Source organism: Lolium perenne, chromosome 7, assembly GCF_019359855.2.
Source record: "Lolium perenne isolate Kyuss_39 chromosome 7, Kyuss_2.0, whole genome shotgun sequence".
NCBI classification, from domain to species: Eukaryota; Viridiplantae; Streptophyta; class Magnoliopsida; order Poales; family Poaceae; genus Lolium; species Lolium perenne.
In genome coordinates this window covers 188,824,857-188,844,184 of record NC_067250.2, presented here as the reverse complement: position 1 = coordinate 188,844,184, position 19,328 = coordinate 188,824,857, and the positions used below count along the sequence as shown (strand labels likewise).

Here is a 19,328-nt window from a genome sequence, read left to right as displayed (position 1 = left end):
CGCGGATCTGCTGCCGGAGCTGCTCCTCCGAGGCGCGTGGCTGGCGCTCCTCCTCCGCCAGCGCTCCTCCTCCGCCAGCGCGCGGCCCGGCGCTCCTCCTCCCGAGCGCCGCCGACGCGTAGCCTCTCCCTGACGGCGCGCCAGCTCCAGGAAGGCCCACGCCTCCGCCTGGGCGTCCTCCTGGGCCTTCCTGGCCGCCTCCTCCAGCGCGGAGGTGCGCAGCGCCTCGGCGAGGTGCGGCCATTTGGCCAGCTCGTCGAGGTCCTGCTGCTCGCGGGACGCCGTGACGCCCCGGGACCGGTACCATGAGGATCCCAGCGAACCCGCCGAAATCCGCACGATATCGATTTTAGGAGACGCACCACCAAGCGCCTCGTACACGCCGAAGCATGCACGCGATGCGGGTGGAATCAATCACGAGCGGTAACATTACAACAGGATTACAATAGAGCCCACAAGAACATATATATTACAACAACGACTCGAACGAGTCAAGATACAAATAGATACATACAAAGATCCAAATCATACAGAAGATCAAATACATCCGAGTACGGACAAGATACAAATTGGACTAAGAGTCCTGAAGATAAACGATGGCGTCCATAACCCTGCCCAGGCCAAGCCGGAAGGGTAACCTTGCTAGCGTCGTTCTTCATTGTACCGATCTTCATACCTGCCCGGTTATATCCCGTAGAAGCAGCAATAAGTACGGGTTCGTACTTAACAAGACTTCAAGACGTATAAGCATTCGTCAACCAGTCGTCCTTTGTACTTGAGGCACGCAGGGGACTTAGAGGACGCAAGAGGAACATCATAGACAATATGGTGGGGTTAAGCGGCAGCGCGCAAGCACTAAAAACCTATAGAGACACTCTACAACATTCGTCTAAACAGAGAAGATGAGAGAGCGCATAACTAACAGTTCTATACTCTGCAAACATAACACAGCCGATGCGTTTCCCCTTCGCCAAGAAGTACTTGCAAAGGCACTCACACGGTTGTCAAGTTTTAACCAGTTATTATTTAAGTTCTTCTATCTTACTATGCAAGTTATTAGTATTGAAACAACAGGTGTAAATTGTCTATGGTCGAGTCATACAGCTCCAAGTCGTCCATAACCGCGGACGCGGCTTATCGATAAGATTTTTACCCTGCAGGGGTGCCCAAATGTGCCCACACGCACGATCAACCCAACCTAGCAAGGGAAGGATATCACGACTCGCACTCTCCTTCACGACAACAATGTCCAGGAAGCCACCTAACTAAGTTGAACCCGAATCGAAGTCCGGCCGAATCTCCGAGACGGACCTAGCTGTTTGCGACCACGACTTCCGAGGGTCAAAACACACACTGGGGCGAATGACCCGCTTCAGCACGCGATAAACGCTCGTGCCGCACCTATACGTGCATACCAGAAACAAGGGATACAAGGCACCCAGGGGCTTCCCAAAGTAAATAAGTAACGTGCTGGCATGCACGCAATAACAAATGGTAAAATATTACGAACTAGTTGTGGCCACTGGACAAAGCTGTAGATTCCGGCAGTGGTCGAGGGGAGACCCAGAAGCATACCCACGTGTGGTTAGAGCGCTCAGTCTCGGAACAGATAACAAGAACTCGGGGTCCTAAGCTTTAAAGAAACACAAGTGAGCCGTCACAAAACGATCAGCTGACCCACCGATGCCTCCGCTTAACAATTATTAACAAGTAACCATGATACCCTCAACAGATATAACCATGTAGCATGTGTCATGATCCCCAACAGATAACCCGATAAGATAGCAATAACGGTATCAAGATAACACAACACTAGCATGCACTACGACTCGCAGGGCAGACCCGAAACCAAACAATAGCTGTAGGTGGTTGGTGGAGGCAATATGGGCTGCTTGAGGTAACAAGTGGAAGGGACACGTGACAAGAACGTAACTTAAAGATAGCATAAGGGAGAAGGCAAAATAAAATAGGTGAGCGACTTCTGCAGGGGCAAAAGTATAGGGGAAACTGCTTGCCTGTTAAAGCTTGCCGAGGAACATCCGGAGAACTCGTCGTATCTCACCACACCACTTCGCGATCCTATCCGGGAAGAAGCAAATGCTACAACAAACAACGGATGCAAATCTTACAACTACGGAATAAGAACCGGCGTGATCAAGATGATATGCATGACATAGCAGATATGGTGCAATGCAACTTATCCATATTAATCGGAGTCGGAACCCCGAACAAACAATTATTAGGTTCGAGTTGTTTATCTACCCCGCATATTAAATGTTATTAGCATGGCAAAACATGGCATGGGTGAGCTGCGGCAAAATTAAATGAAACCGGGATAAGACATAAGCAATCCCGCACAATTCCATATTAAGTTATTTAGGTGAATCACTATTACCCGAACAACCACATATGCAATGCAACCATGATGATTTTGATGCATACGAGATACAGATGACACATTTATAAAAATAGAGTTGGTTATCAGGGTCTCACGTTGCACATCAAGATCACCGGAGAGAAGTGAAGCGGCGAAGTTGGTTATGTCGAGGGAGTATCGCTTCGTCATTGTCTTTTCGGTCCAAGACCTTGTCTTGGTGTCGAAGCGAACATAGTCAAGCAGCAGACACTGGAAATTAGTGGTTGCGCCGGAAAGAACAAAAGATATCAATTCATATGTGAGCATTTTTATGAACAAAAGCTGATGCTGGAACATCGGACAAACAAACGAAATGGCTGAGCGAGATGTACCAGAATACTGCGCTGCTGCACTGTTGTTTGCGCCGGAATACACAAGAGCCAAGCGATTGGAAACTTGACTATAGGAACTGCATGTAACAGCCAGCCTGTGGTGTGCGGCAAAGAATGAGATTGCACGTACTAGCTGTATCAAACAAAGAAGCATTCTGATTTATCTGCCACCTGCTAGCGATGCAACTGTTGTAGCTGAACACACACCAAGATGGCAACTCAAGCTGCTGATGGTTGGCTGCCGTGCATAGCTAGCAAGTGAAAAAAGGAAAAGTGATTGTGTATGTGGAATGCTGGCAATGAAACATGGGATCTGTGCGTGGAGCAAAGGCAAAAGATAGCAGCTAGGTTGGTCGATGGGAGTGTAGCACTGCTGGGCTGGTTTCGCTGTCACTGAAGTCTGAAGAAGGAACCACACAAGTCAGAGGATGAAAAGAATAAAAGGGTGGCTCTTTTCTTAAGCCTGGACTTGAACTCAACTTCACGTTCAGTTACAACACGGCAAAGGAACGAACCAACTGTACAGCTGCTTGGATATTGATGAATGCGACGGGCGTCGTTTTTGATACAGACCAAGGACACGCTGATGGATCTACAAGGAACACAACCAGTTGGCTTACTGTGTTGTTGACAAGGTACAGGTGCAAAAGAAGAAGACGTAGACAAAGGCCGCGTTCTGAACCTGACGGACAGAGTGGACGAAGAGCTTCAGGGAAACAGAGGCCATCTCACTCGAGCATGGGCTCGATGATGCAGCGCGATTGAAGGAGCAGGGGAAAGCGCGCTGGATGCTCCTCGACGTGGTGAACCAGTAGATGGCGGAGCGGAGATGGGGAACCACCCCAGCATGGCCGGGATCGAGCACCTGCGACGGCGATGAACGGTCAACGCCGGTATAGCAACAGAGAACAGAAAACGGGATGGGGAGAGGTCTAGGACGCGGAGGATCTCACCAGGAGGGTCATGGGGGGTTCGGGGAGGCCGGAGTCACATCGGAATGGCCGGAACGACGACGCCATGGTGAAGAGCTGGCGGTGATGTCCTGATGTTTCTCTGAATTTTAACTGAACCTGTTGTTTTTCTTCTTCCTTTTGTGTGTGCGAGGACAAGGGGAAAACAGGTGGCGGCGGGCTAGGAGGACGAGCGCTAGGGTTTTCAGAGAAGCCTCAGGCTGGGGATTAAAGAGGAGGGGAGCAGGTGGATGGTTGGTGACATCAACCAGAAGCTCACGTCTCGAGCGTGAAGGGAAAAAGATGAACAGAAGCTAGTTGCCTCTCCAGGTGAAGGGTAACTTGGCTGTCTAATGGTTGCCAGGCTCAAATGGGTTACAGCAGAGAAAGCCACAAGGCTCACGGCCTCTTTAGCAATCAGGAGGAAGCAATACAGGTAGAGAAGAAAGGAGGGATAGAGAAAGATAGGAAAAAACTGCAAAACATTTTATTCAAAGGGGCGGACTTAACATGTTTATTTGGCTTTTAGTTTAATATAAAATAAGAAAAAGGAGAGGACCGGCATTATAAAATAGCCGGAATATTTTAGCAAAGCAAAAATAGGGTTTTAATAAAATAATTTTAGGATTGCGAAAACATGCAAGGTGTTTGATGCCATGATGATGCATAAAAGAAAAGGAACAAACAAATTTATTGCCTGGCGCTCCTCCTCCGCCAGGCGCTCCTCCTCCGCCAGGCGCGCGGCCCGGCGCTCCTCCTCCCGGAGCGCCGCCTGACGCGTAGCCTCCTCCTGACGGCGCGCCAGCTCCAGGAAGGCCCACGCCTCCGCCTGGGCGTCCTCCTGGGCCTTCCTGGCCGCCTCCTCCAGCGCGGAGGTGCGCAGCCGCCTCGGCGAGGTGCGGCCATTTGGCCAGCTCGTCGAGGTCCTCGCTGCCGCGGGACGCCGCGAGCGCCGCCGCAGCCCGGGTCGTTCTCCTCCTCCCGGGGCCGCGCCGGGGCCGGGGCGCGGGCTCGTTGATGTAGAGGCCGCCGGGCGGCGGCCAGCCCGCCTAGCGTGTGTGGCTGGCTGCGCGCGAGGCCGCGCCGTCGCGGATGTGAAGCATGTGCGCCGCGCGCATCGTGCTCCACTCGAACCACAAGTCCCGCTTGGGACTTGCGTCGCCGTACGCTGGGTCTCGCGGAGGTCCGCCGGCACCGAGCGCGGCGCTCCGGATCTCGGCGTAGCGGGCGCGGCCGACGCCGGGATGGGCGGCACCGAACCCGATCTGGGCTCGGTGCCGCCCGTGGGGAGGTGCACGTCCCGCCACGGCATTGGGACGCCGGCGTCCCTGAACATCCGCGCCACCGCTACGGTGACGTAGATCCGGTCGCGTCGGGGAGGCGCCGGCGGCCCCATTGCGAACGCCGGCGCGCGACTTGCCGGCCGCGCCGGCCTCGTGGTCGTTGGCGGACGGCTCGAACTCGCGCCGGGGCCATGGCGGCGCGGAAGCTTCGAGCTCGCGCGTGCGGCCGGAGTGGAAAGTGGGGACTGGATAGGGACAGTCCCCTTCCCGATCCCACATTTAATAGGACTGGGCACCGACAGTGGGCTACCAGCGGACAGGGCGGACACGCGAGGACGCCGCGTGCCATCCGCGGCCACGCAAACCCCGCCCAGATTTGGGCCGGGTTTGCGTCGTTCCGGACGCCGCGGCCGTCCGCTTTTGCGGTGCGTCCCCGCGTTGGGCCGGGTTTTTGTCCGTTTCAACCCATCCGGACGCGCGGGCGCGGGATGGGTCGCCCGGTTGGAGATGCCCTTAAAGCCGCAGATATTGGCGAGAAGAGTTAAAGCGATAGCTATAGATGGAAGATCGGAGGGCATCTGATAGAGTCCAGGTGGTAAAAGGAAGCACCTACAGAAAGAACAACCAACGTTTGATGCGGCGGCATCACCCGACCGCAATTCCTATATGCCGACCAGTGTTTCAAGACTCGCATCAAGGCCAGACACCTCGCTGCGGTGTGGGCCCCTTAGGGCGTTTTTTCCTGTTTCTTTCTTTCTTTTTTCTTTTTTCTTTTCTGTTTTCTGTTTTTTTTTCTTTTATGTTTTCTTTTTCACTGTTTCTTTTTTTCTCACGTTTTATTTTATGTTTAAAAATAATTTTCGAAAATTATAAAATTTGAAAAATGTTCAAGTTTTGAATTTTTGTTGAACGAATTTCGAAATTTGAACAAATTTTTAATCTTGAACGAATTTTGAAATTTGAACAAATTTTAAGTTTTGAACGATTTTTAAAATTTGAACGAATTTCGAATTTGAACAAATTTTTAATCTTGAACGAATTTCCAAATTTCAGAAGAATTTTGAATTTTGAACAAAAAAAATTCGAACGGTTTTTGAAATTTGAACAAATTTCGAAATTTGAACAATTTTTAATCTTTAACGAATTTCCAAATTTCGGAATAATTTTGAATTTTGAACAAAATTAAATCAAAATCTGAACATTTTAGTTTCCAAAATTTCGAATCTGAACAGATTTTAAAATTTTGTTCTACGAATTTTTTTTAAGTTAGATATTAAAAAAAATTAACAAAAAAGAAACAGCAAAAAAAGAAAAAAAAACGTACCTACTACTAATGGGCCGCGGTCCAACCAACCGGCCTGGTCGGTGGGGTGTGCGGTGGCCCGTACACACCGACCAGGTCGGTGTACAGCACCACCCTCACCCGACCGGACTATCGACTGGGAAGAAGAAGCGGTAGTGGGCTGGCCTATAAAGGAAGACAAGACATGGAGTTTTGGGATGGGCCGGTCGAAATTATAATCCAACCGGCAGCAGATATGATACTGAGGCTTCCTCGCTCAATGACCAAGGAAATTGAGCCAGGCTTATCGTGTCGGCGTGAGAGATTACACAGTACCATGCTAAACTATGACGTGGATAGTGTGCATGTTAAGATTGCAAACATTAAATGAAGAAAGTGGGGATCAACTTTATTCTTTACTATTAAATGTGAGTTGGTCGTTTGACACTCAACGCACTTTGGTAGTCGTCATTAAAATAATCCGGACCATCCAATTTAGTCTCAAAGCCTCGGCTTAAAATCCATCCGTCAGTACATCTAAATAACATTTAAGGAAATACATTATGTATGAATCAATAAGGATAGCCACAATCATGGGAAGTTAAAAATAACAAGGAAAGGAGACTGGGGTGGTACGTCGCATTATACCAACCTATTTCACGCACTTGCTAGGAACATATCAAATCAAATCATTTATTTCCCTATATTTCATCGGCAGACTAAATTATCATATCAATTTATTAGTTTCTTACCGCTAATTTGTTATCATATTCCTTTCACGATTCCTTACTCCGTCGGTCGATTCCGCGGTACCACTTGATGAGCCGACCATGGCGAAGAAGCTCGTGGCTCTGACCCTACTCCCCGACGTGGACGGCGAGACGACAAGCGGCAAGGAGGAGCAGTCGACTATCATGGTGGTTACGCCCACCGCGGGCTCGGCGCACGTCCTGCTCAGGTAGGCTCTAAGGGCCGACGACCACACTGCGTTGCCGATTCTAAGGTTTGAGCAGCTTCTTCTTGTTTTCAGTCTAGGTTATGTAGTTATGTTGTCTTAGTAGTGAAATAATTATCCTTTTAACTACAGCCAATGCATGGCTTACAGTTTTGTTCATAGGATGTACGATGTAGCACGCTAACTGATCAATGTTTGGCTTACGTGCAGGTTATTGTGAAGTGGATATAGCTTATGATGTCAGCTGACACTGTGAAGCTTCTCATGTCCTTGATATTGCTTATGAAATCCGATTATGATAATCCTTTTGAGTCTCTGTTTTGTAAATTTATTATGAAAATGGTCAGAACATGTTAGGCGGCACGGCACAGTTGTCATGAATCTGTAATTCTTTTTATTTTAGTTACATGTTTAGCTGAATTTATCATGAGCTACTTAAAGTCTCAAATACTTTTTATGCCGTTGTACTGTCATATTTTGACAGAGGTCTCATATCCGGGGGTTTTTTATAAAAATAATCGACATGGATTCTATACTGGTCTGCTTGCTTCCATGGTTACAGACTTTTCGTAGTCGATCGACACATGATCAACATACTATGCCAGGAGTCTTCTCTGCTGCTCAACTCGCTCTATCAAGTGAGTATTCGTTTTAAATTTCAGCTGCAGTGATGTACATGTACTGATATAAAGTAGCGCATACTCTTTTTATGTGAACTAAACTTACTCATACTCTATCAAGTAATGTTCATTTTAGACAGTAATGTTACATGGTGCATTTCTTTTGAGCTGATTCATGCAAGAACATCAACCTTCACATCGTCACTCAAAATTTCTACCTACCTAGAGATTATCATATTAGCAAGGTAAGTTTCTTTCCGGCAGAAAAGTCGACCATACATAGCAGTGCAGACTTAAGTGTAATTCCAGCCTACGAGTCCGACGAGGAAGAGGAAACACCCATGATAATCTATGATGACATGATTATGATGAGGAAGACCTCCTCAGGTATCGCGTCCCCCCACCCAGCATGCCCCACGAGACGGATTGAGACGCCAAACTTAGTGTCGCCTCCCTCCCCCATGCTGCCTCCGAATAGCGCACTAGGCAAAGCCCCTGCGGTGCTGGCTCCGGCAGGCTCTTGTTTACCTGGAGTTTGAGTGTCTTCTCGAGAGGGAGTGATTGGAACCAGTGCGACTATGGTGTGGGTGTCGAACTTGACTGGCGGCTTGTGCATTTCCTATGTAGGGCGACGGTGGTGCGGTTCTCTTGCAGGGCATCTCACATGCAACAGTCATTGGGCGTCCAATTAGGCGGATGGTGGGTGGCGGCAACGTCTCTTAAGATTTCTGCTGGCGATAGGACATGGCGACGGGATCTTGACGGTGGTGGCGGGGCTATGGGCAGCACGAGTCTACATGTGGCTGGCGGTAATGGTCATGGCACTGCAGCGCCGCGGTGGGGCTAATCGGGCATGATCCGAACCTAACATGGGCTTGACGGGCCCTACCTGCTGCCTTTGGACGACAACCGTGTGTAGCATCGGAGCGCAGCTTATCCCTTCACATTGGCGCGAGGCTAGATTCGGGCTCAGGCCTAGACCAGCGGGTGGCTCTAAGGTCTAAGTCAGTGCCCGTTGCACCTATGGCGACCAATTACTACTGGATTCGAGCGGGGTGGGCTTGAATTTTGTACCGACTGATACGTCTCCGACGTATCGATAATTTCTTATGTTCCATGCTACATTATTGATGATATCTACATGTTTTATACACATTATATGTCGTATTTATGCATTTTCCGGCACTAACCTATTAACAAGATGCCGAAGAGCCAGTTGCTGTTTTCTGCTGTTTTTGGTTTCAGAAATCCTAGTAAGGAAATATTCTCGGAATTGGACGAAATCAACGCCCAGGGTCCTATTTTTGCACGAAGCTTCCAGAAGACCGAAGAGGAAACGAAATGGGGCCACGAGGCGACGACACGCTAGGGCGGCGCGGCCCAGGTGCTGGCCGCGCGGCCCTGTTGTGTCGCCACCTCGTGACGCCCCCTGACCTACCCTTTCGCCTACTTAAAGCCTCCGTCGCGAAACCCCCAGTACCGAGAGCCACGATACGGAATACCTTACTGAGACGCCGCCGCCAATCCCATCTCGGGGATTCAGGAGATCGCCTCCGGCACCCTGCCGGAGAGGGGAATCATCTCCCGGAGGACTCTTCACCGCCATGGTCGCCTCCGGAGTGATGAGTGAGTAGTTCACCCCTGGACTATGGGTCCATAGCAGTAGCTAGATGGTCATCTTCTCCTTATGTGCTTCATTGTTGGATCTTGTGAGCTGCCTAACATGATCAAGATCATCTATCTGTAATTTTATATGTTGTGTTTGTCGGGATCCGATGGATAGAGAATACTATGTTATGGTGATTATCAATCTATTACCTATGTGTTGTTTATGATCTTGCATGCTCTCCGTTATTAGTAGAGGCTCTGGCCAAGTTTTTGCTCTTAACTCCAAGAGGGAGTATTTATGCTCGATAGTGGGTTCATGCCTCCATTAAATCTGGGACAGTGACAGAAAGTTCTAAGGTTGTGGATGTGTTGTTGCCACTAGGGATAAAACATTGATGCTATGTCCAAGGATGTAGTTATTGATTACATTACGCACCATACTTAATGCAATTGTCTGTTGTTTGCAACTTAATACCGGAAGGGGTTCGGATGATAACCTGAAGGTGGACTTTTTAGGCATAGATGCATGCTGGATAGCGGTCTATGTACTTTGTCGTAATGCCCAATTAAATCTCACTATATTTATCATATCATGTATGTGCATTGTCATGCCCTCTCTATTTGTCAATTGCCCGACTATAATTTGTTCACCCAACATGCTATTTATCTTATGGGAGAGACACCTCTAGTGAACTGTGGACCCCAGTCCATTCTTTTACATCGAATACAATCTACTGCAATACTTGTTTTACTGTTTTCTGCAAATAATCATCATCCACACTATACATCTAATCCTTTGTTACAGCAAGCCGGTGAGATTGACAACCTCACTATTTCGTTGGGGCAAAGTACTTTGGTTGTTTTGTGCAGGTTCCACGTTGGCGCCGGAATCCCTGGTGTTGCGCCGCACTACATCCCGCCGCCATCAACCTTCAACGTGCTTCTTGGCTCCTCCTGGTTCGATAAACCTTGGTTTCTTTCTGAGGGAAAACTTGCTACTGTCTGCATCACACCTTCCTCTTGGGGTTCCCAACGGACGTGTGTTGTGCACGCCATCAAGCTCTTTTTCTGGCGCCGTTGCCGGGGAACTGAAGAAAAGTTACACCACAAATATTTCTATCTCCCACGTCAACTGCACGCCAGCAGCATTTTTTCTGGCGCCGTTGCCGGGGAGATCAAAACACGCTGCAAGGGGAGTCTCCACAATCCAATCTCTTTACTTTGTTTTTGTCTTGCTTTATTTTATTTACTACTTTGTTTGCTGCACTTAAACAAAACACACAAAAAATTAGTTGCTAGCTTTACTTTATTTACTGTCTTGTTCTCCATATCAAAAACACAAAAAATTTAGTTACTTGCATTTACTTTATTTAGTTTGCTTTATTTACTATTGCTAAAATGAATACTCCTGGGAACACTAAGTTGAGTGATTTCACTAGTTAGGCTTAATGGAAAACAACAAAAATATTAGAGATCTTTATAGTATTTATCTTGAGTTAGGACATGAGGTGTTTGAAGAGAAAATTAAAAAACCTATGGAACTTTATATGCGTGCTAATGGCAATGTTATTAGTATGAATACTTTGAACACCATTGTTGCTAATGCTATAGAAAATTCTAAGCATGGGGAAGCTGGTTTTGATGAGCATGATATTTTTAGTCCCCCAAGCATTGAGGAGAAAATTTTCTTTGATGATACTTTGCCCCCTATTTATGATGATTATAATGATAATGGTCTTTTGGTTCCACCTACTATGGAGAGTAAATTTTATTATGATTATACTATGCCTCCTATACTTTATGAGAATAATAATGATAGCTACTTTGTTGAATTTGCTCCCACTACAACTACTAAAATTGATTATGCTTATTTGGAGAGTAATGATACTTTTATGCATGTGAATAAGAATGCTTTATGTGATACTTATATTGTTGAGTTTGTTCATGATGCCTCTGAAAGTTATTATGAGAGAGGAAAATATGGTTGTAGAAATTTTCATGTTACTAAAACACCTCTCTATATGCTGAAATTTTTGAAGTTACACTGGTTTTATCTTCCTATGCTTGTTACTTTGCTCTTCATGAACTTGTTTATTTACAAGATTCCTATGCATAGGAAGCATGTTAGACTTAAATGTGTTTTGAATTTGCTTCTTTATGCTCTCTTTTGCTTCAACTCTTATTTCTTGCGAGTGCATCATTAAAATTGCTGAGCCCATCTTAATGGCTATAAAGAAAGAACTTCTTGGGAGATAACCCATGTGTTTATTTTGCTACTGTTTTGTTGTGTCTTGGAAGTTGTTACTACTGTAGCAACCTCTCCTTATCTTATTTTATTGCATTGTTGTGCCAAGTAAAGTCGTTGATAGTAAGGTTCATACTAGATTTGGATTACTGCGCAGAAACAGATTTCTTTGCTGTCACGAATTTCGACCTAATTCTCTGTAGGTAACTCAGAAAATTATGCCAATTTACGTGAGTGATCCTCAGATATGTACGCAACTTTCATTCAATTTGGGCATTTTCATTTGAGCAAGTCTGGTGCCACTTTAAAATTCGTTTTTACGAACTGTTCTGTTTTGACAGATTCTGCCTTTTATTTCGCATTGCCTTGCTATGTTGGATGAATTTCTTTGTTCCATTAATGTCCAGTAGCTTTGTGCAATATCCAGAAGTGTTAAGAATGATTATGTCACCTCTGAACATGTAAATTTTTATTGTGCACTAACCCTCTAATGAGTTGTTTCGAGTTTGGTGTGGAGGAAGTTTTCAAGGATCAAGAGAGGGAAATGATGCAATATGATCAAGGAGAGTGAAAGCTCTAAGCTTGGGGATGCCCCGGTGGTTCACCCTGCATATTTTAAGAAGACTCAAGCGTCTAAGCTTGGGGATGCCCAAGGCATCCCCTTCTTCATCGACAACATTATCAGGTTCCTCCCCTGAAACTATATTTTTATTCCATCACATCTTATGTGCTTTACTTGGAGCGTCGGTTTGTTCTTGTTTTTGTTTTTGTTTGAATAAAATGGATCCTAGCATTCATTTTGTGGGAGAGAGACACGCTCCGCTGTTGCATATGGACAAATATGTCCTTAGGCTTTACTCATAGTATTCATGACGAAGGTTGAATCTTCTTCGTTAAATTGTTATATGGTTGGAATCGGGAAATGCTACATGTAGTAATTCTAAAATGTCTTGAATAATTTGATACTTGGCAATTGTTGTGCTCATGTTTAAGCTCTTGCATCATATACTTTGCACCTATTAATGAAGAAATACATAGAGCTTGCTAAAATTTGGTTTGCATATTTGGTCTCTCTAAAGTCTAGATAATTTCTAGTAAAGAGTTTGAACAACAAGGAAGACGGTGTAGAGTCTTATAATGTTTACAATATGTCTTTTATGTGAGTTTTGCTGCACCGGTTCATCATTGTGTTTGTTTCAAATAACCTTGCTAGCCTAAACCTTGTATCGAGAGGGAATACTTCTCATGCATCCAAAATCCTTGAGCCAACCACTATGCCATTTGTGTCCACCATACCTACCTACTACATGGTATTTCTCCGCCATTCCAAAGTAAATTGCTTGAGTGCTACCTTTAAAATTTCCATTCTTTACCTTTGCAATATATAGCTCATGGGACAAATAGCTTAAAAACTATTGTGGTATTGAATATGTACTTATGCACTTTATCTCTTATTAAGTTGTTTGTTGTGCGATAACCATGTTCCTGGGGACGCCATCAACTACTCTTTGTTGAATATCATGTGAGTTGCTATGCATGTCCGTCTTGTCTGAAGTAAGGGAGATTTACCACTCATTTAATGGTTAGAGCATGCATACTGTTAGAGAAGAACATTGGGCCGCTAACTAAAGCCATGAATCATGGTGGAAGTTTCAGTTTTGGACATATATCCTCAATCTCATATGAGAACATTAATTGTTGCTACATGCTTATGCATTAAAGAGGAGTCCATTATCTGTTGTCTATGTTGTCCCGGTATGGATGTCTAAGTTGAGAATAATCAAAAGCGAGAAATCCAAATGCGAGCTTTCTCCTTAGACCTTTGTACAGGCGGCATAGAGGTACCTGATACGTCTCCGACGTATCGATAATTTCTTATGTTCCATGCCACATTATTGATGTTATCTACATGTTTTATGCACACTTTATGTCATATTCGTGCATTTTCTGGAACTAACCTATTAACAAGATGCCGAAGTGCCGCTTGTCAAGTTTCATTGTTTTTGGTTTCAGAAATCCTAGTAACGAAATATTCTCGGAATTGGACGAAATCAACGCCCAGGGTCCTATTTTGCCACGAAGCTTCCAGAAGTCCGAAGGAGAGACGAAGAGGGGCCACGAGGGGGCCACACCCTAGGGCGGCGCGACCCCCCCCCCCCTTGGCCGCGCGGCCCTGTGGTGTGGGGCCCTCGTGCCGCCTCTTGACCTGCCCTTCCGCCTACAAATAGCCTCCGTGACGAAACCCCCCAGTACCAAGAGCCACGATACGGAAAACCTTACTGAGACGCCGCAGCCGCCAATCCCATCTCGGGGGATTCTGGAGATCTCCTCCGGCACCCTGCCGGAGAGGGGATTCATCTCCCGGAGGACTCTACGCCGCCATGGTCGCCTCCGGAGTGATGTGTGAGTAGTCTACCCCTGGACTATGGGTCCATAGCAGTAGCAAGATGGTTGTCTTCTCCCCATTGTGCTATCATTGTCGGATCTTGTGAGCTGCCTAACATGATCAGGATCATCTATCTGTAATTCTATATGTTGCGTTTGTTGGGATCCGATGAATAGAGAATACTTGTTATGTTGATTATCAAAGTTATGTCTATGTGTTGTTTATGATCTTGCATGCTCTCCGTTACTAGTAGATGCTCTGGCCAAGTAGATGCTTGTAACTCCAAGAGGGAGTATTTATGCTCGATAGTGGGTTCATGCCTGCATTGACACCTGGGACAGTGACAGAAAGTTCTAAGGTTGTGTTGTGCTGTTGCCACTAGGGATAAAACATTGATGCTATATCTAAGGATGTAGTTGTTGATTACATTACGCACCATACTTAATGCAATTGTCTGTTGCTTTGCAACTTAATACTGGAGGGGGTTCGGATGATAACCTGAAGGTGGACTTTTTAGGCATAGATCCTCGTGGATGGCGGTCTATGTACTTTGTCGTAATGCCCAATTAAATCTCACTATACTCATCATGATATGTATGTGCATGGTCATGCCCTCTTTATTTGTCAATTGCCCAACTGTAATTTGTTCACCCAACATGCTATTTATCTTATGGGAGAGACACCTCTAGTGAACTGTGGACCCCGGTCCAATTCTCTTTACTGAAATACAATCTACTGCAATACCTGTTCTACTGTTTTCTGCAAACAATCATCTTCCACACAATACGGTTAATCCTTTGTTACAGCAAGCCGGTGAGATTGACAACCTCACTGTTTCGTTGGGGCAAAGTACTTTGGTTGTGTTGTGCAGGTTCCACGTTGGCGCCGGAATCTCTGGTGTTGCGCCGCACTACATCCCGCCGCCATCAACCTTCAACGTGCTTCTTGGCTCCTCCTGGTTCGATAAACCTTGGTTTCTTTCTGAGGGAAAACTTGCTGCTGTGCGCATCATACCTTCCTCTTGGGGTTCCCAACGAACGTGTGAGTTACACGCCATCAAGCTCTTTTTCTGGCGCCGTTGCCGGGGAGATCAAGACACGCTGCAAGGGGAGTCTCCACTTCTCAATCTCTTTACTTTGTTTTTGTCTTGCTTAGTTTTATTTACTACTTTGTTTGCTGCACTAAATCAAAATACAAAAAATTAGTTGCTAGTTTTACTTTATTTGCTATCTTGTTTGCTATATCAAAAACACAAAAAAATTAGTTACTTGCATTTACTTTATCTAGTTTACTTTATTTACTATTGTTAAAATGAGCAATCCTGAAGTTGAAGTTCGTTCGTTTAAGCAACAAGGAGGAGAATGTTTAAAAGATGCTTGGTATAGAATTAGTGATGCTCATAATAGGTGCACTAAGAAACACTCCACTATTATTCTACTCAGAAATTTTTTATGTTGGTATCTCTAGCTGGAATAGGTATGTTCTTGATTGTCTCGCAGGAGGTAACTTTTTAAGTACTCCTGCATTAGAAGCTAGCTGCATTATTGAGAGTCTATTTGGAATACCCCCTGTTGATAAAGTTAAAACTGAAATCTCTCTTGAAGACGTTATGAAAAAATTGGAAACCATAGAGAAAAAATTTCCAAGTGTTGAAACTAAATTGGAAATGTTACTTGATAAAACTGATGAACTTGATAAATCCTTAGGAGGAATTGATGAAAGAATTAGTGTCCTAGGAACTTGTGTTGTCCATGATGATCAAATCAATAGGATTGATGAACTTGAAAAAGCTATGGGAACCTTGGGTTCAACATTTTCTTCTCTTAAATATAAGGAGAAAGCTTATGTGGGTAAGGAGCAAAAGTTTATGTATGTCTCTAAAGTGCCTAAACCAAAGAAGTATTATTATAGGCCTAAAATTGACAAAGCCCTTAGTACCACTGTGGTTGACGAAGCTCCACATCCCGCTGTAGAAGCACCACCCTTCGATAATATTTGATACACACTTTCTGCGCCTAGCTGAAAGGCGTTAAAGAAAAGCGCTTATGGGAGACAACCCATGTTTTTACCTACAGTACTTTGTTTTTATTTTGTGTCTTGGAAGTTGTTTACTACTGTAGCAACCTCTCCTTATCTTAGTTTTGTGTTTTGTTGTGCCAAGTTAAGCCGTTGATAGAAAAGTTCATACTAGATTTGGATTACTGCGCAGAAACAGATTTCTTTGCTGTCACGAATCTGGGCAAAATCCCCCTGTAGGTAACTCAGACAATTATGCCAATTTACGTGAGTGATCCTCAGATATGTACGCAACTTTCATTCAATTTGGGCATTTTCATTTGAGCAAGTCTGGTGCCATTTTAAAATTCGTCAATACGAACTGTTCTGTTTTGACAGATTCTGCCTTTTATTTCGCATTGCCTCTTTTGCTATGTTCGATGAATTTCTTTGATCCATTAATGTCCAGTAGCATTATGCAATGTCCAGAAGTGTTAAGAATGATTGTGTCACCTCTGAATATGTTAATTTTTATTTGTGCACTAACCCTCTAATGAGTTGTTTCGAGTTTGGTGTGGAGGAAGTTTTCAAGGATCAAGAGAGGAGTATGATGCAACATGATCAAGGAGAGTGAAAGCTCTAAGCTTGGGGATGCCCCGGTGGTTCACCCCTGCATATATCAAGAAGACTCAAGCGTCTAAGCTTGGGGATGCCCAAGGCATCCCCTTCTTCATCGACAACATTATCAGGTTCCTCCCCTGAAACTATATTTGTATTCCATCACATCTTATGTGCTTTGCTTGGAGCGTCGGTTTGTTTTTGTTTTTTGTTTTGTTTGAATAAAATGGATCCTAGCATTCACTTTATGGGAGAGAGACACGCTCCGCTGTAGCATATGGACAAGTATGTCCTTAGCTTCTACTCATAGTATTCATGGCGAAGTTTCTCCTTCGTTAAATTGTTATATGGTTGGAATTGGAAAATGATACATGTAGTAATTGCTATAAATGTCTTGGGTAATGTGATACTTGGCAATTGTTGTGCTCATGATTAAGCTCTTGCATCATATGCTTTGCACCCATTAATGAAGAAATACATAGAGCATGCTAAAATTTGGTTTGCATATTTGGTTTCTCTAAGGTCTAGATAATTTCTAGTATTGAGTTTGAACAACAAGGAAGACGGTGTAGAGTCTTATAATGTTTTCAATATGTCTTTTATGTGAGTTTTGCTTCACCGGTTCATCCTTGTGTTTGTTTCAAATAAACCTTGCTAGCCTAAACCTTGTATCGAGAGGGAATACTTCTCATGCATCCAAAATACTTGAGCCAACCACTATGCCATTTGTGTCCACCATACCTACCTACTACATGGTATTTTCCGCCATTCCAAAGTAAATTGCTTGAGTGCTACCTTTAAAATTCCATCATTCACCTTTGCAATATATAGCTCATGGGACAAATAGCTTAAAAACTATTGTGGTATTGAATATGTACTTATGCACTTTATCTCTTATTAAGTTGCTTGTTGTGCGATAACCATGTTCACTGGGGACGCCATCAACTATTCATTGTTGAATTTCATGTGAGTTGCTATGCATGTTCGTCTTGTCTGAAGTAAGAGAGATCTACCACCTTATGGTTAAGCATGCATATTGTTAGAGAAGAACATTGGGCCGCTAACTAAAGCCATGATCCATGGTGGAAGTTTCAGTTTTGGACATATATCCTCAATCTCAAATGAGAAAATTATTAATTGTTGTTACATGCTTATGCATAAAAGAGGAGTCCATTATCTGTTGTCTATGTTGTCCCGGTATGGATGTCTAAGTTGAAGAATAATCAATAGCGAGAAATCCAATGCGAGCTTTCTCCTTAGACCTTTGTACAGGCGGCATAGAGGTACCCCATTGTGACACTTGGTCAAAACATATGCATTGTGATGATCCGGTAGTCCAAGCTAATTAGGACAAGGTGCGGGCACTATTAGTATACTATGCATGAGGCTTGCAACTTATAAGATATAATTTACATGATACATATGCTTTATTACTACCGTTGACAAAATTGTTTCATGTTTTCAAAATCAAAGCTCTAGCACAAATATAGCAATCGATGCTTTTCCTCTATGAGGACCATTCTTTTACTTTCAATGTTGAGTCAGTTCACCTATTTCTCTCCACCTCAAGAAGCAAACACTTGCGTGAACTGTGCATTGATTCCTACATACTTGCTTATTGCACTTGTTATATTACTCTATGTTGACAATATCCATGAGATATACATGTTACAAGTTGAAAGCAACCGCTGAAACTTAATCTTCTTTTGTGTTGCTTCAATGACCTTACTTTGAATTATTGCTTTATGAGTTAACTCTTATGCAAGACTTATTGATGCTTGTCTTGAAGTGCTATTCATGAAAAGTCTTTGCTATATGATTCACTTGTTTACTCATGTCATATACATTGTTTTGATCGCTGCATTCACTACATATGCTTTACAAATAGTATGATCAAGATTATGATGGCATGTCACTCCAGAAATTATCTGTGTTATCGTTTTACCTGCTCGGGACGAGCAGAACTAAGCTTGGGGATGCTGATACGTCTCCGACGTATCGATAATTTCTTATGTTCCATGCCACATTATTGATGTTATCTACATGTTTTATGCACACTTTATGTCATATTCGTGCATTTTCTGGAACTAACCTATTAACAAGATGCCGAAGTGCCAGTTGCTGTTTTCTGCTGTTTTTGGTTTCAGAAATCCTAGTAACGAAATATTCTCGGAATTGGACGAAATCAACGCCCAGGGTCCTATTTTGCCACGAAGCTTCCAGAAGTCCGAAGGAGAGACGAAGAGGGGCCACGAGGGGGCCACACCCTAGGGCGGCGCGGCCCCCCCCTTGGCCGCGCGGCCCTGTGGTGTGGGGCCCTCGTGCCGCCTCTTGACCTGCCCTTCCGCCTACAAATAGCCTCCGTGACGAAACCCCCAGTACCGAGAGCCACGATACGGAAAACCTTACTGAGACGCCGCCGCCGCCAATCCCATCTTGGGGGATTCTGGAGATCTCCTCCGGCACCCTGCCGGAGAGGGGATTCATCTCCCGGAGGACTCTACGCCGCCATGGTCGCCTCCGGAGTGATGTGTGAGTAGTCTACCCCTGGACTATGGGTCCATAGCAGTAGCTAGATGGTTGTCTTCTCCCCATTGTGCTATCATTGTCGGATCTTGTGAGCTGCCTAACATGATCA

The 19,328-nt window shown here is 44.8% G+C and overlaps 1 protein-coding gene across 1 annotated transcript; it reads right to left on the bottom strand.

Moving 5' to 3' along the window:
• Positions 1 to 446: 446 nt before the first annotated feature.
• On the bottom strand, positions 447 to 5,094 carry LOC127326281 (uncharacterized). Its single transcript, XM_071824137.1, has 8 exons — positions 4,866 to 5,094; positions 3,431 to 3,475; positions 3,264 to 3,340; positions 2,920 to 3,148; positions 2,749 to 2,843; positions 2,494 to 2,626; positions 2,016 to 2,100; positions 447 to 676 (listed from the first exon to the last, which is right to left on the bottom strand). Exons 1-8 carry the CDS (start codon positions 5,092 to 5,094, stop codon positions 643 to 645), a joined length of 927 nt encoding a protein of 308 aa, XP_071680238.1. The 3' UTR covers positions 447 to 642.
• Between the last annotated feature and the right edge of the window lie 14,234 nt (positions 5,095 to 19,328).